At 45.2% G+C, this 22,697-nt stretch overlaps 1 protein-coding gene across 3 annotated transcripts in view; it reads right to left on the minus strand.

Annotated features, from left to right (window-relative positions):
* Window positions 1–22,697, minus strand: part of epha7 (eph receptor A7) — a 90,784-nt gene that overhangs the window by 17,665 nt on the left and 50,422 nt on the right. For 2 of the 3 annotated variants that reach the window (XM_084560389.1, XM_084560387.1), the window contains exons 4-7: window positions 8,757–8,881; window positions 7,259–7,427; window positions 4,178–4,286; window positions 2,315–2,370 (exon numbers count right to left, since the gene is read on the minus strand). In XM_084560389.1, the coding sequence (XP_084416515.1) occupies window positions 2,315–2,370; window positions 4,178–4,286; window positions 7,259–7,427; window positions 8,757–8,881 (459 nt within the window). Of the gene's footprint in view, window positions 1–2,314; window positions 2,371–4,141; window positions 4,287–7,258; window positions 7,428–8,756; window positions 8,882–22,697 lie in introns of all 3 variants that reach the window. The other variant, XM_084560388.1, reaches the window with a different exon arrangement.

The following is a 22,697-nucleotide window of genomic DNA, read 5'->3' on the forward strand; positions in this document are numbered from 1 at the left end:
TCAACTTTTTTTCAATACACCGATCAGCTACGACATTAAAACCACTGACTGGAGAAGTGAATAGCATTGACCATCTTGTGACAATCCAAACTATTGGACCTGGCATTCATTCGTGTGGATGTTACTTAGACACGTACCACCCACCTAGACCTGACCACGCACCCCAGCCCCAGCAGGATGCAGCCTGACACAGGCACACACACAAAAACGCTTTAGGAACAACTAAAAAAAAACATGAAGAACAGCACAAGGTGTTGACCTGGCCTCCAAATTCACTAGATCCCAAACTGATCAAGTATCTGTGGGATGATCCACAGAGGCCCCTCACCTCAAAGCCCCCCCCCCCCCCCCCACTAACAACATTCTGTTGCCAGACACCACAGGACACCCTCAGAAGACCCATGTCTATTCTCTGATGAACTGTTTTGAAGGCACAATGGAGACCTACACAATATTAGGACAAATGGTCATAATGTTATGCCTGATCGGTGTATAGAGGTTTCAATGCCTTAAGGAAAAAAGATAAATGTAAGACAGTAAGCTGGGTTAAGTTAATATCCTGGGATTAGAACGTCGACTTGAAGAGCTCTCTCAGTCCTTTAGTGCAATTGAAATAATGTTCAGACTATGTTCTTTGGTTAATACGTTGTCTCTCTCCATTACAATCTTAAAGTATTACTCAGGGCGGGGGAAATCAATCACTCAGTCCATATTTGCATTTGCAGACGGCAATGAGCAATTATATGCTCTGAAAACGACAGCAGGGCCGAGCATCGAGGAACGATAAGACAAGGGGAGATGCAGATGCAGCGTTTTCCATCATGAAATAGGTCCCTATGAATGAGGCTAAATGAGGCGTGGGAGAACGTGTGGTACAGCGTTCTTTTGTTAGACTCGTGCCTCAGGCGAGGGGTTTGGGACTTCTTTTTTTTTTTTTTCTCACAGAAGTTTCTGCAATTTCCAACGACGACGATATGGGAACAGTTCATGAATATCCATGAGAGCGGAAACAAGTGCGCAGAAAAATAAACAGAGGGAGGCCAGAGAGTGAGTGGAGGGTTACTATTTTGCACAGTGCTCCCAAATTAACAGAAAATTACGATATTATGCAGTATTAAGTTAACAGGCCACTCGCGGGGGCTATTACACTATGAATTTTAAATTCCACCGACGACAACATGACCTGTCAACTTAAAATTTAATTAGACAGTGCAACAGTGATACTCTGGATAAGCACCGGGCCCAAACAATTCAATTTTCAAAAAAATGACACGACGGCGAGCACATCCAGTTAGAGAGACACTTATTGTCTGAACAGGAGAACGGCACGCTGACCAATCCGCCCGAGCAAATACAACAATTGTGGCGAGGGGACGCCGCGGCAGCCGAGATTTCCCTCCGCTCGCTCCCGTAATTGCCTCGTCCGTCCGAGATGTCAGTGGATCAGATAGGAGATGTCTTATCGCGACTTCCTCGTCTCTACGCGGTGGACAAATTGGGTCTGCGTGTTGGATTTGTGCACTATCTGGCGTCCGTCACCCTGGCAGCCTCTTGTCATTTGATATTGCGCGCTGGATCCCTCCATTAAGCCCGACACTGGCCTTGTTTGTGTGTGTTTTTTTTCTTTGTGTTCAGCAGGTGGGACTTGCGAGCCGCTGAGGAGGATCTGTCAGATCCTTAGCAGCGGCCAACCTGGGCTCGCCGGCACCGCTGCTGCTGCCTCTGCTCCATCCGTGCGCTTCGCGACACCCCTGACCCTTTTGTTTCCAAATCGGCAGTTTGCCTACAGCGCGGATCATTACGGCTCCACTCGGGGAAGCTGTCTGCAGCTGCATCTCCGGGGGCATCATTAGGGGTGGTGTATCAGTTAAGAAAAAAAAAACCCTTACTGATAGAAGAAGCACCTATGACAGACACAGCAAACTGTGGTGCACACCAGAAACTCTGTCACAGTAAAACCATCTGACTTGTGACGGGCTACATTTTTAAAGAACTCTGCTCTACACACAGGTCAGCCCTCTACTCTCTTCGTGGCAGCTGTCACTTTCATGTGTTTGTAGTTTCCTGACTTCTTTATCTCCGCAAGGATAGTCCAGCCAATCAGCAGCAGATGTTGGGCCTGACAGATTCCAGCTTTGACTTGACTGGGATAAACCAGTCATGCCCGCGGGTGCTAATGGGTTTTGAGGCGTGCTTCCGTTTCAGCATCCAGCGACTGAGATGTCTCTGTTTTTCTCTGTGTGTGTGTGTGTGCGCACGTAGTATATGGTGCGTGTACGGTGCGGTGTATGTGCTGATGAATGCAGGCACTCACACTGGAAGTAGAGCTCCTCGTCTCCCTCCTGATCGGCTTTGCTGTACCCGCAGTGCCTGCGCGAGAGGGGAGGAAAGAGAGTGGCAGGATCAGCTGATTGTGAGGAGGAAATAGACGCCCTAAATTACAGCACATTTAACGCGCCATACATGACAAAAGGCGCTTTCCGGCTGAGCGAAGAGCCGCGGATCCAAAAGACAGCTCAAGCTTATAATCACGTAGCATATGACATAATGCATGCACTGTAAAGGACTGTTCAACATGTCTTTTAATGTTAATGTTAACGGGTTGAAGGTCGCCTCTAGCAGGTGATCCGCTGCACAAGTCTTTGGGCATAAACTGAAAAAAAAAAAGCAATAATATGGGAAGCCACAAATGATGGACATGCACTTACTCTAGGTGACAAATGCACACGCCCTCATGCATTCTTTTAATTCCCTCGAACCCCCATCCTTCTTACTCTAGCAATATGACGCATGTATCCGTTTCAGATAAAGCAAGTAAGTAGATCCCGGTTTACCACCTGGGTTTCTATTAGACGACTGTCGTAAGCTGCTTTATTCATATCACAAGTATGCTTCTTAGAAAGGAACTGCTTGATTACATAGGTGCATAATGGTACAGTTTACTGTACATTACTATTACTGTAATAGAGACTAAATAAAAGAATTGAGAAATGTTGAGGGATACTAAGGATGTCTCTTAAATAAAAAATGTAACTCTCAGTTTAATAGTTGTTGTGCCTCCAACGTTTGCACTTTATGTAAATTCCATACAAAATTTGATGAAAGTGCACCACTAAAAGGCAGCACTGAGAGGGGTAAAAATACACAAATCAAGAGGTAATTAATATATGATATACGTATACAAGTATATAATACATTACATTTTGAATTTGATTTGCCCTAGCTGCTAGGCTAGCAGTTCCTGTTTGCACCTGATATATGGATCCTTATATTTAAAGGGAAACTACTGTTTTTTTACAACCTGGTTCGTCTGCTAACAGGTAACTCCGGACTCAACGGGGAATAGCACTAGCGTATCATGACAAAATATTGGTGAAATGAACGCAGATAATGCGTTATTTAGAGGCTGCGTTTCGGTGCCCCATTCACTCCCACTATATGGATATACGCAGATCTAAGTATCTCCCAAAGGAATACAAATGACACAAAAGTTATATGGGTGAGTAAACTATCGTATTTTATGCCAGAAATAAGGTCCAGGTTGTAAAAAAAAAACAGTAGTTCCCCTTTAACTGATATCAGAGATATCCATTACTAGAAAGTGAAAGTCACACTGAATCCATCTGGGTACTTGTTCTGGGTTCGACTAAATAACAACTTAGAGAAGAAGGAGGGTGATCCCTGAAGCAGAACACACAAAGCATTGAAATGGGGTCATTCTGATGAATCCATCATGGAAAGCAAGTTTTGGTGAGATCTCATTTGCTCAGATGAAAACACAAAGTATGCGAGGAAATGGTGGTAATGACAACGGGCTGGGTGCTTTGCGATGGCGGGGGAAAAAAAAAAATATCATCACCATACTTCATCCTGCCCTCAGGATTTCACACACTCAAACACAGCAATGCACAACCAAAGCTTTCTCGCTCTGGAGTACTTGTTTCATAATGGCTCTGCAGACAAAAAAAAAATAGCTTAAAAATTTGTAGGGGGCTGGTGGGGAAGAAAATGATGCATCACAACCCATTAGCACGGCATGCCACGAGATGATGGGTGCACGTGTGTGTGCGCGTGCGACTACTCCACAGACATGGGGAGGCCCGTGAGTGACAGAAAAGCTAATTGACAAGCGCAGACTCACAGGAGCGGAGAGTCAATCGGGCCCGCGAGAGCGTACCTTCTCCCAATGATGAAGCCGAACACCATGAACACCAGGATGATGGTCCCCGCCACGGCCACCACCGCTATGATGATGACCGGGTTCTGCTCGCTGGAGACAATCGCCGCTGATGACACGGACACACACACACACACATGGACAGAAAGACAGAATGCTCGGTGAGAACTTCAGCACATGAAAGGCTACAATCTGCAGGACGTACGGTAATTGAGCCCAATGAGCAGCATGGAGACTGATAGCCTCCCCCCCTCCTCTTCCCTTCCCCTCTGAGAGAGAGTGGAGGAGGGACACTTCTATTTTTGAGCCTTCCTTATACACACGGCTCTACTGTTTCAGAAAGTGGGCTTAATAGTCCCAGACGGCGACTGCGATGCCCTTCATCTCAAACAAAGACACATTCAGGCTGAATTGTTTCCCGCTCAGAGTTCTCACAGTGCTCGGATTGTTTGCGTTGACAAACTGCCGATCGCTCTAAAGGACGCCTCGCCGTAGCGTCGCATAAAGTCAACGTGAGCGGTGTGTAAGGAGGGGAAATTCATGCATTTTAAATCAAGTGGATCTGCACTGTATTAATATTGAGATATACTGTCTGAGGATGTGTGAAAATGGGCCCACACAGCACTGGCTGATGCTCAGTCGAGCTTCCGCATTGCCACTCGCCTATTCTGTGAGGAAGTTCAAGAATGCGGGCCGTCATACTGAAACACTTGCAGGTTTCCCTCTTGAGGCTCTCTGCTGGTTCATTGTGCCGGTCAAGGACACTTTGACTGGACTGCAAGCTTCTAACCTTGTAGCAGGACACACTCTACATGTGGTATGAGTAATTAATGCACCTTTTATGCAAAAGGCTTGGATGTAAGGTGTGTGGGGGGTGTATATTTTGCGTGGGTGGTTTGGCTAGGCGCAACTTAAACATCTCAATGCCTGCAGAAAAAAACCTGACATATCTGGTGCGACATGGTCCCTTCTATATTTTCTTGAGATTTCTGAAGTACAGAGGTTAAAAAGATGGAACTAAAGCACTTGATTCGTCTTTTATATCATTAAATTACAAGACCAAGTGCACACTCAGACACACTATTTAGACTGCTCACATTCTGGAAGCGTTAAAGAGCATCCGGGCAACGATGCATTTGAAGCTAGCTCGTTAACCTTGGCTCGATAACTTGAATATTTGCAGTGGGTTATTTTGTACATGGCCAACTAGCTTACTTGTGGACTGGAATGCTTAAAGGGGAATTACCGTTTTTTACAACCTGGACCTTATTTCTGGCATAAAATACAGTCGTTTACTCACCCATATAACTTTGGTGTCATTTGGAGTCTTTCAGACGATGTTTAGATCTGTGTATATCCATATAGTGACTGGGGCACCGAAACGCAGCCTCTAAGTAACGCATTATCTGCCGCGAAACTCATTCATTTCACCAACATTTTGTTATGATACGCTAGTGCTATTCACCGTTGAGTCCGGAGTTACCTGTTATCATCATCCGAGGTCTGTAGATTGACCTACTAGCCTCTGACCTGGATGATGTCATCTCTGAGTGCCGTGCACACCCACAGCGGTCAGCTTGTTTACCTGTAATTTGCTACTGCTAGTTTTTCCACAACCAGAGGTTAGTAGGTGATGATAACAGGTAACTCCAGACTCAACGGGGAATATTGGTGAAATGAACGAGTTTCGTGGCAGATAATGCGTTATTTAGAGGCTGCGTTTCGGTGCCCCAGTCACTCCCACTATATGGATATAAGCGGTGCTCCGCTGGATCAAAATATCTTCCGAACGACTCCAAATGACACCAAAGTTATATGGGTGAGTAAATGATCGTATTTTATGCCAGAAATAAGGTCCAGGTTGGAAAAAACAATAGTTCCCCTTTAAACGGACAAGACTGGGTCATTTAGCAGCGGCTGCTTTTTGGCTTTGAATATCGAAGCGTGAATGTTGACGGGGACATTTTTAAGGCTCATACTGTGACCTTATGTGTGACCATGGTTACGGCAGTTTACGATGCGGGACGCTGTGATCCACAACTCCTCATAAGGATCACCCCAAATCTCCCAACACGCTGTGAGGCCCAGGGCAGAACTAATGCAGCTGATTAGATTTAAATGAGTTTATCCTCATGGCACTACAGTAGCTTGTCCTTGCGCTTGGTGGTTTTTCCCACGACGTGTAGTCAGCATAAAGTCAAAGCAATTTGTGTTTGCTTTGCTTGAAAGCGAATGATTTCCCTGGGCTGCGGCGGCTTAACAGGTTGGGCGTCAGTTGTTGAGTTGAAAAAGTGCGCTGTGGTCAAACTCTGTTTCTGCTGGGAGATTAGCATTTGGGACATTTGGAGTCATTCTAGTACCTTCAGTGAGCGTTTCATGTAAAAGTGGATGGGACAGATAGGAAATCTCCTGTTGCTGCTGCCTTATCAATCTAAGCTGGACGAACAATTTATACTGTGCTACAACTAAAATATATGTATATATACCAATCAGGCGTAACATTATGACCACCTTCCTAATATCGTGTAGGTCTTCCTTGTGCCTCCAAAACAGTTGTGACTCATCAGAGAATTTAGCCTTCTGATGGTGTCCTGTGGTGCCTGGTCTGGTCTAGGTGGGTGCTACATGTCTAAGTAACATCCACACCAATGAATGCCAGGTACAGAAGTTTCCCAGCAGAACACTTCTCCTGTCAGTGGTCACAGTGATATGGCTGATATGGCTGATCGGTGTATCTACCAGCAGAATGGGATTTTTGAGGGTATAACGGCATTGTCCACGTCAGTCTAAAGTGTTAAAGTGAGACGTTTTAGGACAATTAAAAAGCTGCACATCAACATGGGTTTAACTGCTTCCACTGCGCCTCGCATACACACTGCTGCGTGAAGGAATGGATGGGTTAAATTCAGAAAATTTGCCCCTTAAGGACTCAATAAAGGAAATGCAACTAAACATTCATAAAAAAAAAATATGTAATAAAACAATCTGCACAGTGTAATGAAAAGTGATTAAAAGTTCTTATCGTCTGCCCAGAGTCCATTTTGTATTCAGATCAGAACACAACACTGCAGTTAAACCTACCTGTGGCCTCTTCCTTGGTGGTAATCTCCAGTCTGGGGCCATAGGTGCCGTACCCTGCTTCTGTGAAAGCCCTGATCTGGAACACATAGGCCGTGCTGGGCTTCAAGTTGTTGACGGTAGCCGACGTGGACCTGGACCTCACTGTGGAGTAGATCCGGTCCTTCTGATCCTGCAAGGGGAGAGAAATCATCTTTTTTTCTTTTTCCTCACTTTTTTTTTTTTTTTTACCAATAACAAAAAACATCTGATTGCTGCGAGGGAAAAGAAAGCTCTCATAATTGAGTCCTAGTCAAGTGCTGTTATCTTTAAAAGGTATTTGCTTTGAACACACAGCTATACTTCAGAGGATGTAATTACCTGCACTTTCTAAATGGAGCGAACGTCGCGTAACAAAGTTTCATCTGACTGAGTGCTCGCAAATGTGTCGATCGGAGATGAAAACATCCACATTTGGCAGTCGGTTCCAGATTCGGTCTCTATGTCATAAATTGACCTCTATTTAGAGTCGGCTTTCTTTAGAAACAGAGATCGCCGATTCAATTTCAATGCTAATTTTGGTGCAAAACTCAGACGCAGTCGTACAGCGCTAATTCCGTTAGCTGCCTCGCTTCTGAGTTTCACTTTTTAACAACAATAACGAAAGTATTCAAATTTGGCATCGACGTTGGTTGCTTTATACCAGCGCAGATTACAGAAGATCTCCAATTTGGATGTGAACCCTTTTGAATTTTGATTAGAAATGACTATTATGCAATTCTGCAGCTTGCCACACAGAGAGCGTGAAGACATATAAAAATATCTTCTCTATCGAAGAACACATTTAGACGCGCGGGGCTGCACAAACGCCGTGCACTCTGTTGTTGATCTGTAAACGTTTTGCTCGCTAAAAGCCCAAATGGAATGCCAGGGTCTGTTAGGGGTGTAGTCGTTGTTTCCAATTTTCCACTTTTACAGCTGGGCAGGCCGCAGCCACAGTACGTGACACAGGAGACTGATTCGTCGGTGCGCTGAGAGAGCGCCGTGGCCGGCGGAGCTGGCATCGGAGCGGTGCGGCGCTGCCTTTGATTCGCCCGGGTTAAATTCACTCCATTAAACCTTCGCCGTTAAAGAGCTGATGCGTTCAGATTTGAGACGCAGGGAAAGCGGCGGTGTAATCTATGTGGAAGGGGGAAAGGAGATAACAGTAGCAGATTGCTAATTCTGGCAGTGCAGCAGCAGCTACCATGTGCATGGGGGGCGGCTGTGAAGAGGACTGAGGCCTGATTAAAATCTTATGAGCATCTCATTCATTATTGCAATTATGAGACAAAGAAGGTACTTGCAGGATCTCGTCCATTCACGCAGATGGAATGTGAACTGCAGAGTCGGCAAATGCGGATGCAAAGTTTAGAGATAGAGGGGAGAGGGCTTAGAGGCTGCGTTTCGGTGCCCCAATCACTCCCACTATATGGATATAAGCGGTGCATACCGACATACAAAGACATACAAACCCACTCACTTTTTCATAGTATTTGATTTCATATTCCGTGATGACGCCGTTGGGTTGCTGGGGCTCCTGCCAGGACAGCTGGATGCTGCGCTGCTGCACTTTCTCCTCGACAACCTGGCTGACCTGGGACGGGGCTGTTTGGAGAAGAAACACGTCAATAAGCGGAGGGCAAACCCTCTTAGCACACACAAACACGCACACACGCAAGCATAAAGCCAGCCCCAAATCAGCCACTCCGACTCTCCCCGCCGACACTCGACAGGCCCTCGCGAAGCTGATGAATATTCACAGGGACGCTTCTAAATGTTTACACCTCATGATCGAAATTTCAATTACAGCGCAAACAGCGGAAGGCGGCGGTGTCCCGGCCGGTGGAAAGCAGCAACATGTAGATTACGGATGACAATTCAGTTCAATTAATTCCAACATTTCCAGTGGAACAAGGCAGACGCTTAGTCTCCGTGATGACAGAGCTGTTCAGAAGCCTCTTAGAAGGGAGAGGTGTGTACCTGTAACCTTCTGACACTAGTCTTATGCACACCAATTATCTCCGGCTCTGTGCATGACTCATTTTAAGTGTCTGGCTGTCTGGATTAAGTGCTACCGCGTTTAAATTCTCTAAACAGAGCACACGCACGCACACACAGGCAATTATATTTTTAGGATTCAATGCCCATAAGTAAATGATTGTATGGAATCTGTAATCCGTGAAGAGATGGAGCTTATGTGTGCGCCATGTAATGTCTCGTTTGCTCTGCTTCTACGGTTAGCGCTGCACCGACTTGCACCACTACTGATCCCGGAGCAAAAAAAACATCTGCTGTAATCACGCCACTACTGTGTGTTACTACTGGACTTGTCCTGTAACACTAACTACTGCTCTTTCCACTTTTACTGGTACTAATATCACAAATATATAAAAAAAACGGCAGGCATAATTACGGTATGTGCAAATCAAAGAAAGCTGCAACAAAGACCACATGGCAAATGCAATCCGAGGACACGACAAAGGTCCCTGAAGCCCAGTAGTGAATACTGCAAATGTGCTTGTTAAACGTATTTCCTTCTATCCACCTGAAGGATGTAGGAGAAATATTAATCATACTCTAACCGTGTGGCTCTTGAATACTAATGTGAAGCTCCAGCGTGTTTACCAGGGCGATGCCAACTCCGTCAGATGGTTTCGGCTACCTAGGTAACGCACAGCGACTGGAAACCGCCAGCCTACTGTCTCGAGGTGCGGATTATCAGAGCTTCAAGGCTGACTGAGACAAAATGGGAACGCTCAAAACTCTAAACACTCAGCTGAAAGAAGATAGGTAAAGAAAGATAACAAACTGCTGTGTAAAGCTTAATAGAACGGGAGCCAGGTGACAGTGTGTAAGTTCCAGGTTTACATTTTATTTGATCTATTGTAAATGTAAATGTTGTTTTTTTTTGTTAAATCAGATGCAATGACTGTCCTACTCGGGGTTTTATTTATTTTAGGGACAGGTTCAAACCATAGACTGTAAATAAATATGGACGGCGGAACTGTTCCTCAAAAGTGAAGCAAAAGCATGTAGAGCTCCCCCTGGTGGCTGGCTGCAGTATAGGTCATAAGCTCCACCCCCTCCAGGTTAGTGGGCGGGACTTCAGCCAAACTAAAACACTAAAGTAGATGTCAAATCGTTATTTTTCAAGGATAATTTCTGTCATTTTAGGTAGTTAATATAATACCGATGCATGCTCTAGTGTCAATCTTTCTTATTAGTTTCGTTTTAGTGAATTATTTGACGTTAAAGAAACAGGATGTGACATCATGACGACTACAAATTGCCATGTCAAATGTCCGTAAAGCGGTCATGTAGGGCTGTGAGAGTTGAAAAAAAACAAATAAAGTGTGTGTGTGTGTGTATATATATATATATATATATATATAAGTATAGTATATAAGTATAGTGTATAATCCAACATTTCTTTGTAACTGGTGGAGGTACAGCAGAGCGCAGTATTAATTCAACGAAAACTGATATCGTGTTATCGTGAATTGATATTGTGTCTCCATTCTCGGATCGTACTGTGAAGACTCTGGCTCCAAATTCGCAAGATGCCGCTGACCGAATCCCCTGGAAACTAGCTTCAGTTTGGCCATTGCAAGGAAGTGGGGAGACGTAGTCCATATTTATATACAGTCTATGCTTCAAACATTTATATTGTGTACAGAAACTTTTTCACATAATAGTTGTTCACAAGATGTTGCGTATCAACAACCGCTTCCATCTCTGCAGCTGCTTTCGAGTACGTCCTCCATCCTCCTTTACGGTACGTCATTATCGCCGTCACCGTGATTATAATCACCAACATTTTACAGCACTCTCCCTGAAAGAGCCCAGTGAGAACAAACAGAGCGAGCTTTTTGGATTACTATACCTCACCCGGAGGAGATGATGCTTTCAAAAGAGATCCTTACAGTAAATCTGCACTCTAAACAGCCCCAAAGTCCTTTCTGTAAACATACTGTAAAATCTTGATGACTCACCGCACTCTTGGGGCAAAACGTATTATTATTTGACACATTTTTAGCAAGTTTAGAAAAGCCACCCTGGGAATGACTTGAACTCTAAGGTGCACGCCACTTATCAGAGGACGTGCTTTGACTTGTTTCCTGGGTCTTTAACGGACCAGAAAAGCGTTTTTATATGAAAGGAAGTCTTATAAATGAAGAGTTTACACCAAAGGAGAAGATGCAAATTCTTAAACACTTTAATGACACAAATTTAGTTAATTATCTCAGTTTAAGCAATTTACAAATGATAAATCAAGGCAAATACTTTAATGGAAGCAGAGCCAACAAGAGACAACCCCTTTCCCGGAACAAGCAGAAGTTGTTCAAGTGTCTGGGCCATGCTCAGTGACCCAGTTGGAGTGGACCTCTGTAGCCTTAATACGGGCTGACCCCAGATTGTTTTAAGATGACCCGCCACTAATGACTCTGGCTGGATTAAAACCTCATTAGGCCTCATCGGCATTCCTGACAGTAATGCGCACGACGGCGGACACCCAAGACCTTGTCAAAAACCTGCTGTTGTGACATGTCCCCTCATAATCCACCCAAAACACCGGGACAATGCGCGCTTTCTCAGTGCAGTCGGCCGGTCAAAGGGGCGATTGAGTCGTCTCTCTCGAGTCACAACAAGCAGTTAGTGCAGCTTAACATCATCCAGTTTGGCGGCTTTTTTTCTGCGCCCGTCCGCGCAGCGTTCTAGAAATGTGGACTTTTCTCGTAATTATCCTAATTCTGGTTTGGGTTTATGGCTGCTAAATGATTCTTCTTGGCTTTTCTGCGTTAATCTGATATTTGCTTTCATCCCCTCCCTCTTTTTTCTACCTTGCATGCTCTTAGACAGAAACTAATTTAAGATAGAAAGTATTGTACATTGTGAGGAGGAGCTCATGACCGGAACAGAATTTGGGACTGAATTCATCAGCTCTCTTAATTTGAAACGCCAATTTGTTTTTGTGTGTGTGTGTGTGGTTAGGTTCATTTAAAGTCATCATCCAAATCCACATGCACACAAATAAGTCAGTCCCTGCTCAAATGAATTATTTGGTTGAAATAAACGCAGCAAAAAGCAAAAAATATCTCTTTTTGGTAACATGGTAACAGCACCAGGTGTTTGAACACAGAATAACGTCCTTAAATCATTCCAACTAAAATTACGTATGTCTACCAATGTATGACTGATAAAAACTCTTCCAGAGAAAATAGAGAATACATAATACTTCTCTTAATAATTATGTATTCCACTATTTCACATACTCCATTTGGTATTAAATCTATATGATACTCGCCTGATCTGCAGATTGAAGGGGAACTACCGTTTTTTACAACCTGGACCTTATTTCTGGCATAAAATACGATCGTTTACTCACCCATATAACTTTTGTGTAATTTGGAGTCATTCAGAGTATATTTAGATCTGCGTATATCCATATAGTGGGAGTGACTGGGGCACCGAAACGCAGCCTCTAAATAACGCATTATCTGCTGCGAAACTCGTTCGTTTCACCAATATTTTGTTATAATACGCTTGTGCTATTCCCCGTTGAGTCTGGAGTTACTTGTTATCATCATCCGGGGTAGCAAATTACAGGTAAACAAGCACGCGGTGCTCAGAGATGACATCATCTAGGTCAGAAGGCATCATCCGGGGTCTGTAGCTCAATCTTCAGACCCCGGATGATGATAACAGGTAACTCCGGACTCAAAGGGGAATAGCACTAGCGTACGATAACAAAATATTGGTGAAATTAATGAGTTTCGCGGCAGGTAATGCATTATTTAAAGGCTGCATTTCGGTGCCCCATTCACTCCCACTATACGGATATACGCAAATCTATATATCTCCCGAAAGACTACAAATTACACAAAAGTTATATGGGTGAGTAAACGGTCGTATTTTCAGAAATAAGGTCCGGGTTGTAAAAAACAGTAGTTCCCCTTTAAAAGCCCGTTGATATAACTTTGGTCCATGGTCTGCTTTTGTAGATAAACTGATTGTCCCTAGTGTGGGACAAGCTAACAAAACACATGTCCCTCAACTTAAACAAAGACCTTTTTAATATCCTGAGGCGTCCGGGTTATCATCACTTTTGCACATTTCTACGGCGTAAACTCCAAAAACGTTGGATGCTACACTTCCCCATATGCAAATTGCTCAGGCTAGGATATAAAATGCTGGTCCGAGGCGCACACACACACACACAAAGCATATGCATATCAAAAACCACCTCTGCAGACATGTACTCGTCCGAACTACATCATTTTCAAGAGGAAGCATTTATATTGCCCGAGTCACGGAGGCAGCGAGCGGCCCGATGAGCCACTTCCCCGCACAGCTTCTCCTCCCTCCGCTGTGACGAGGGCTCAGGCAGCAGATCTGCTCCTCTGCCCCCTTGGCCCGCGGCTGTAGTAGCAATGACTCAGCCGAGTCCCACCTCCTCCTTCACCCCTCCGCGGGTGACAGAAAGCGTGGGCCCCGTGTTTCCACAGAGATGATGAGATCAGTGAACAGCATTAGCGGGCCCGCCGCTCAGCCGACTAAAAGGTGATCGCTACAGGAAGGTGATTTTCAGGTTGGAAAAGCAGTCGTTCGGCGTTTCTCAAGGCAGTGAATGAAGATCATATTTGAGCTTTAATTCTTAGGGAAGAAAAAAAAATGCTCCTCTGGCTCTCTCTCTCTCTCTCTTTCTCCCCCGTGAATCACTCAAGCGGCACCGTGTGACAGCCATTAACGGCTAACTTGATATCATGGAGACCGGAACCAGTCAGCCTCTCTCAGACTTTTAGCCAACCTGTGGGGCTTAGCACAGCGGAAAATTGTATAATTGTTATGCCGGCCTTAAAGAGACTGTTTGGGAAGGCATTTGTGCATTCATTTTGCAATATTAGAAAATGTGGTAGTGACCCCAAACACCTTCTCCTGTAAAGCTAAGCGATCCAGAAGCCAGCCGCCGCCGTGCTCTGCATTTGAATATCTTATGAATACATTAGACAGTGAATTTTTAATATCCTCCTCTTTTACTCAGCCTGCTGATTTCAACTCTGAGGCAGAAAGCAGAGCGGAGGTACTTCATTACATAAGCGCCGTCCTCTGCCTCCGTGCTCATCTCATGGACCGCACCAGTGCTAAAAACTCATGTATTAATTATTGCTGTTTTCAAGACGCGTGCGTGCCTCTTAACGCCTACAGCACCATCTGTGTTGAAATGCGCAAGATTGCCGATGTTTGACAGCATTTAAAGACTTGAACAGGATTTTTTTTTTGGTGTGTTTTTGTGACTTTTTTTTTTTTCCCAGCCTCTTCTTCAGTAAATATTCCAATCCTTCGGGTTCAATATCGGCACAAAAATAAACATCTAGGACACATCTACTTTGCGATGGCATGCTCTGGAATTAGAACAGCACACATGAATTTGCTCACTGTATGACTGAAACTGAACTTTTGGTATGAAACAGCAGCCGCAAACCCCCTTTCCATCAATCGTTTGCCTCTGATATGCCTCTTATGTACACGCCTAACTACAAGTCCAATTAATTTATCAGTGTTTGCGTGCTAGTGATCTCTGCTAATAGCGATAAGTCACCACCCTACTGATTTGACGTCAGGTAGCCTGCAAACACATTCAGGCTCTTGCACGCAAATCTCCTTTTTCTAAACCTTGCACCATTATCCGACGCAGAATAGACTTGGCTTTAAACATGGCCAAACATGCAGGGGAAGGAAGTTTTCGTGAGTGTGCACATGGAACACAAAGGGGCGCAGTGTCGCCACATATACGATAATTATCGTATTTGTGCGATAATTTCAGGGCCTATACAAAAATAAAAGGGCCGATATGCGATAGTTTGCCATTTGACTGACAGTGAATAAAGCAGATGTTTCATTCAAATGGCCGAGCCTCTGTGTTTATTCCTTTGGTTATTGTAGTTCCATGCACATTTGGACACAGTTGAATTTTTCTCTCCGGATTTTGAAGTTTTCGAGCCACGGCCGAAACTTTGAGCCGGATAAAAACACATTTTTGGAAACGACTAGCAACAGTTTGGCCCCGGGCCGGGTTGACATTAATGAGGCAAGACATAATCAAGCTCACGTCTGCTTTATGTTGCGCCTGTTGTTAAATGTTGCCAGCTCGGTTCAAGCTGACATTTGCGGCGTGACCTCTGCGCCGTATCTCGAACATGTTTTGATCGCTTGTTGCGTGCACGGGCGATTGCGCCGCACAGATTCCACGGAGACGGATTAAAAGCAGAAAGAACTGTCGCAAGCAACCAAAGCCTTTTAGTCTGTATGTGGATCAAGCTCCCAACATGCTGGTTCCTGTAGTTACAGTCATGATGCAAGCGGGCTGCCTTGGCTGTCTTCGTCCCCCAAAGCGCAGACCTTTTATTTTCTAATTAGAGCAGTTGTCTAAAACTAGAGACCAGGGTGCCAAATTGCTTCTTCGTTGGTTTTTATGTCCAAAAGACTACTAAATTTCAATCCCCAGTGTTGTGAAGGTACCCACAATTCCCACCGTGTTACGTAGCAGTGTGTTCTGTTAATCCAGGAGACCATGATTGGCTTTTAGGTATTCTGAGACACTTGAGAGACTCTGGCTTTTAGGCCTTGCATTGGCCAAGCTCCAAAAACTCCCAGATAGTCAATTTCCTGTCCTACAACCAACACCATCAACTGACCGATTGCCCTACTTGACAAAACCCCTGCAGAGTATAATACTGTCGGAATTCCCTCCTAAATTCAAACTAGGCATTTTGATTTCGCTCATTGTTATAGGATAACCACCTAAGCTAAAAATAAAGACTTCCATGTGGGCTGCTGCTGGTTCCCTCACTTTCCATCACTCTGTTCCAATGTCAAGCTGCTATATGCTCCAACCGTTTCATGTAGTCCTCTCCTCGCCGGGGTTATTTATCTCTCCCTGCATGGAGGATCCAATTGTGTGATCACGGGATCAGTTCACAGAATTTCATGCGGCCGCAGCTGGTTTTTACAGCCTGTGCATGTTTGCGCATGTGGAAAGAAAGTGTGCACACGGGCGGATGCTACCTACCCTCCAACTACTGCTGCTGCTCTTACACCTGTCTGGCTTTGGAGCCAGGCTGGAAGTTGCTTGCCGCTTAGCTCTGTAGGCCATTCGCCCACTTCTAGAGCACGCTTGAATGAAAATCAGAAGTCCCTTTAGTGACTGAAGCGCACTCTTTGAGTTTGTGTTGGAGGACAATAACAAAACACGGGCTGCGATGAATGTGAGGGCAACTGTTGGGCTTCAGAGCCAGAGTCTCCCTGGAGACTCTGCGCGCTACCGTGTTTCACGAGCTGCTGTCGTGTCGCCTCTTCTACGGCCCAAATAACAAGAAACTCAAAAGGCGTTAACCGCGAGACTACTTTTTGGCTTCCTGGCCGACAAACTTCTCAAACTCATGCTAGCGGCACTTTTTCCAGAGAGAAAATTCACCCGCAACTTCACTGTATCCACTTACTTGTAAAACCAAACCTTGTAGGTATCTGTATTAGCCAGTCTGATTACCTAATCCTCCTAATCCTCTAAAAGCTCTCCATTAAAAAGATTGTGTGGATTCTGGCCAGACGTAGCCGAAGCCGGAGCATGTTCCCCCCGTTGATGGTGAACAATATCATTTCTGTAATATTTTGATAGCCCAATAATTCCCGTTCAGCGAGGACGCAGATGGAGGTGTTCAAAATACCCTTGAACCAAGTGGGTTTGAAAATGGAGTTTTAAAGAGCCCGGCAGAGGACGGAGTGCTCGTTGCATAACAATGCCGGTCGAGTCAGGGACACCTTTAGTGACCATGTGGAGAGGTCAAAGGCGGCTCGGTTTGAAAGCAATTAACTGGGCCTGATTTGAAGGAGACCTGGGTAGGGTCTTTCATGTTCTATAGGGCTGACAGCTCTAGAGGTGATGGGATAATTATTAATACATATCCGACGCATTCACTGCTGACAGCTCAATACAGCCATCATATCCCCCACTCATTATTTCCAAGTTCAAGGACCCCACTATCACATATTCACATCTGCGGATCAAAAAAACAGGTATCAAACGCTGCCGGGATGCGTTTAGCCATCCCGTTTTAGCAGATTAGATGTCCATGAGAATTTCTTCACCTCAAAGAACCGCCCCCACCCCACCCCCGCACTCTTCCACCTGCACTCGAGCAAGTGCATGTTTTTCTTGGCGTTTGAGTTGCCGAGTGCATCACCCACACCTAACAGCTTAAGTATAGCCCTGCGCGCTAGCATGACGCCAGGAATCTGGATCGCAGCGGAAGGTCAGTGGGGGGAATTGCATTCAGGCTACATTGACATGCAAACGAGCACACTGTGCATGATTGCCCCTCCAGTGCCTCCTGACAGGAAGTTCATTTTTGAGCCGCCGCGGCGTTCCACGTTGCCCGCTCTCGTGTGATATCAAAAACGCCATTCGGTAGTGCAACAAATGCAGAAATCATTGGTCAGCTTTGTTACATAATTGCCAAAGCAGCGGGGGCCCCACTTATTGAAGAAGCACTCAGCCTGCCTGTGTCAGTGCTCAAATTAGGGAGCAAGGCCGGCTGCCTATCATCTTAGCACTCCCTGATTTCTTCAAGTCGGCTAGCATTAGGTCGACAATAGCCGTATTTATTTTCAAGATAAAAAGCGGGTGCATTTTGGATTTCGCTGAGGCTATTTGGAGGTTAATACTTCTTGGTGAGGGTATACGGAGCAGCCTGAAAGCCAAAACCACTTCCCCACCCACGCACATTTTAGTCATCCACGTCATCCGGTTGTAGGACTGTCCAATTGCGTGCAGAGGTATTACATCACTTTAAGGCAACATTTTCTGTTAATAGATGATAGTTGCCATCAGAGAATTGCTGTTTTTGGAGAATCTGGGCGTGCCATGGCATTTCGTGCATAAATGATATGCTATACGTAAAGCAGACAACCCTAGCCACTTACAGAACAGGATTCACTAGTTGTGAGGAAAAGGTCGAAATGTTTCCGGAGATACAGGGTGGAGAGAAAATTTGAAATAAAATAGAGCAGTCACCCCACAGAGGAAGCCAGACCCACGCCCCCCCCCCCATCCATTGCCAATGCACTCTTTCATATTCAAAAGCTCAAGCCATATTCCTAGGTGCTCAGGGACACATGCAGAGTACAGTACTACAGCAAAACCACAGCTCTTCTCTGGCTCTACTGGCAAATTTTACCACGTAAAACACAGAATATCTGCCAATATGATCAGAAGCCATCCGTGTAGATGTATTTTAATAACACAGAGGTCATGTTTTAGAGGGTCATGATGATTCTCTGATGACGCCGAGGACAAGGACAAGGGGCGCAGCAGTGTACACCGGTTAGATTTTTATCAAAACTGTGTGCCAGCCACAGACATAAAACTCCTCGTCTGTTCACACAACAAACACAGGGGCAAGTCGCTTGGAATAAAACTCTGCTTGACTCATTCTGGAATTCATAAGTATGTGTGTGGTAGATGCAATGTAATGTGATGTTAAGTGGCACGGCGGGACGAAACCAAAACAGAGATGCGAGATGCTAGTTCCAGGGGAGGTCGTTTGAAAGAGATTACATGGTCAAAAAAAAGTTTGCAAACAGCAAACCTTGGCTTTCTTCGTGGACCGTTCACCATGCGAACTCCCTTAATCGGAGTAAATCCGAAGGAACTGTCTGGCTTTGTGATGCGCAGCCTGAAATTCCCAGTCTTAATTACTGATTTCCCCAGATCTGCAGAATTCGCTGGCGAGACAGCCTGATGAAGTCATGAAATTATGCCATGCTTGTCCTAAATCCCTTTAGCTGGTAAGCTGTGTTCCAGTGATGCTATCTAACTCCGGCTCAGCGCATAGACTGTCAGAGAGAATACGCTGTGAAACAAACAGGCGCAGACCAGATGAGAAGTAAAAGCACTGGTACTTGTCATAATGTACACGCTTGGCTTTGCTTATCCTGCTTTCTCGCTGACCTTTTCCCGCTACGAGCGGCTGCGAGGCATGTCTTTTCAAATACATGACCGGGCTAAACAGAGATATGCGTTTGCATGCACGGAGACTTTATCGTTTATCTTAATAAAACAAAGACTGTGGACTGAAAAGGCACAGAGCCGATTATGGCGAGAGACCGGCGCGGAGGCTGTGGATATTTACAGGAGCTACTAAGCAGCCTAACAACCTTTCACCTCTTTGCTTGCCTTAAATGTCAAAGCACAGCCTGAGGGCCGTGCGCTCCAATCTGAAAATCCTGATTGGACATCTGAGCTCCACGGGGATTGATAAGTGAGATAATTCACAAAATGCACTGTGATGGTGCACGCCGGGTCAGAATCCCGAGGCGCCGCTATTATTTTGAGGTTGCAACCTCTATATAGTCGCGCTCTTCTGCGGCTTCACACCGGGGCAGCTGCTCCTAACACAGCTCTCATTTCCTCATCACCGGCAGTTAATTGTAATGCATGGTATCTGGCATGTGGATTATTAAAATTTCAAAATAAGCCCGTCGCCGCCGTTTTGCAGAATATGGGGACATATGAGCGCTCGGGGCTGGCATCATAAACATCCATTTATTATAGAAATACATCTGTCATCAGGAAGACGGCCGTATTAATCAGCGCTCATATGCTCTTTAATCACAGTTTTGGAAAAGCTCCATCTCGGGGAAATCACATCCAGGGCCCATCCAGCCGCCTCTGTAATTTTGCACCGAGCTGTCTAGTCCACCACGATGCTGATTGCCAACAGATCTAGGCCAGGCCTGAAGTTCTTCGAGGCACCATATAGTCAAATGGGAACTACTGTTTTTTACAACCTGGACCTTAATTCTGACATAAAATACGATCGCCTACTCACCCAGATATTTAGATCTGCGTATATCCATATAGTGGGAGTGAGTGGGGCACCGAAACACAGCCTCTAAATAACGCAATTATCTGCCGCGAAACTCGTTCATTTCACCAATATTTTGTTATTGTACTGTTATTGTACTCTCGTGCTATTCCCCATTGAGTCTGGAGTTACCTGTTATCATCCAGGGTCTGTAGGTCTTCTGACCTGGATGATGTCATCTCTGAGCGCCATGCGCATCTGTGACGGTCAGCTTGTCTACCATTTGCTACTGCTACGGTTCATCCACAACCAGCCATGTTGCAAAAAACTAGCAACGGGGAATAGCACTAGCGCATTATAATAAAATACTGATGAAATGTTTCGCGGCAGATAATGCGTTATTTAAAGGCTGCGTTTCGGTGCCCCATTCACTCCCACTATATGAATATACGCAGATCTAAATATCTCCCGAACGAATACAAATTACACAAAAGTTATATGGGTGAGTATACGGTCGTATTTTATGCCAGAAATAAGGTCCAGGCTGTAAAAAACAGTATTTCCCCTTTAAATCAGATCGCAGTGCGACGTAAGTGCAACCAGCGCTGAGAATGACCACGCTCACACCGCTGAGGTGCAAGAGAGTGTTTCTCCGGCGCTGCAGTCAGGTTGCTGAGCACCTCCAATCCGTCAGCAAGTTCGCTACTTCGCCAGACGACGTGACAAACACTCATTCCAAGTTTGGTTATTTCAGCACCGGTCCGCTGTTTTGATACTTCATTTTTCAGGAAGACGGAAAACAATCCACTACACAGCAAGTGGGATAAATCTCAAAGAGTACAAATGCACCTCATTCTGGGAAGGGGGGGTCACCTTCATCTTTGAAGAGAGAGAAAATAAACTAAACAAAATAAAATCTAGAGGTTGTGTGTCTCCTTTAATATTACAGTTTACATCCACGTCTGTCTAGACTCTGAAGAAATTTAACAGGCTGCTTAAGGGGATCTGTTTGGATCTGTGACGTAGGGATACTGGTTATAAACTAAACAGATCTGACCTGACTTTGTGAGGCTTTGTTGTTATAGTTCTGGTGGTATGCCTGCTGTGTCAGTCCACTGTGAGAAACAGAAACACCCGTGGAACTTGTTGCATTGCAGCTAATTCTGCAAGAACCCTAACACAGGTCTCAGAAGATCTCAAAAGCAAAAAAAACTAACCGCAGGTTTATCTCCCTGCTGGTTGCGAGCAGGCAAGACGAAACGACGAGGCTGAAAACGCAGACGCAGAGAGAACAAAAAGCGAGTCGGCCAGACTAAAACTAGCCGGACGGCTAATGGCATTCAGAGCATGTGCGGCAATCTGGCAGCTGAAGGCGGGAGGAACTGGGCTATAAATACACGAGGCCTCGCGAGCCAACAAGACGGATGAGCACAAAAAAAAATAAATAAAAAAAACAAGCAAGAAAAACACAAAGCAGGAAGTAAAAGAAACCAGGACACACAGGGAAGGCGGATTTCAAAATAAAATAGGGAAGGAGAACAACATTATCATCAAGGCATGTTGAATATTTCTATCATTTGAAACAATGCAACCAAGGCTCCATAACATTCACAAACCAAATGTCCAGTTTTATTTTGGGTGTTTTTATTGGATAGATAATTAGAGAGAAACAGGAAGTTACGGGTGAGAAAGAGGGGGTAGCTTGCATACCCGAGCCACTGCATTGGGTTTGTTCAACCCGGGTGAGGTATAAGAGCGCCCTGTCGATGGAAAGACAGATCAAACATATGCAAACAACCGATTCCAGCTTTGTGAGTGCATATATTTGCGTGTTCTTGAGTCCTCTTTTGACTAAAGCTCTATTAGCTCTATTCATTACGTTCAAATAAAATAAGCAATATGGCAACCTGAGCCCTGGGATGCTGCTGCTATTTTATTATTCACGCAGTTAAGAAGACAACTATTACATCAGTCTGCGAAGAAAATAGCCATTAGCTGCAGCCCCCATACAGAGGTACAGGTGACCTCTGTAATGAAGCTCTTGACGCCCTTCTGATGTCTCCATTTTAAAAATACCTCACGCTGAAAGGTATTAATGCTTAGGTCACTTTCACGCTAGTAGCTGTGAGGTACATGCACTGACTTTCCCTTTTTCTCTCTTTTTTTTTTTTAATATAAATCCCTCCCTGATTCCACACTGAGCCGGCCTCAAAGCTCCACCTAGCAACACCTAATTCCGTAACACCGGAAAACAGAAGCCGCATGGCGATGACGACCTTACGCGGAAGTTTGAGCGCGAGCGAGTGCATCTGCGGAAAATCGAGTGCCGCGTATAGCCGGGGCAAATGCACCTGGTGATAAGGGACAGGGCTGAAAACGCCCAGCCGACTCAGCGGCAGCCCTGTAATCAAGGGAGCAGGTCGATGCCGGCAGCTGTGCTCGTGATGAGTAACCCCCGGGCCAGGCACTTCAGACGGGCCTCCAGCCAGACAACATGTGGGAAAAAGATTGCACAAAAAAAAACCCCACTTATCAGCTGACTGCGGTTTCAGGGATCG

This window comes from Chelon labrosus, assembly GCF_963514085.1.
Source record: "Chelon labrosus genome assembly, chromosome: 14".
NCBI classification, from domain to species: Eukaryota; Metazoa; Chordata; class Actinopteri; order Mugiliformes; family Mugilidae; genus Chelon; species Chelon labrosus.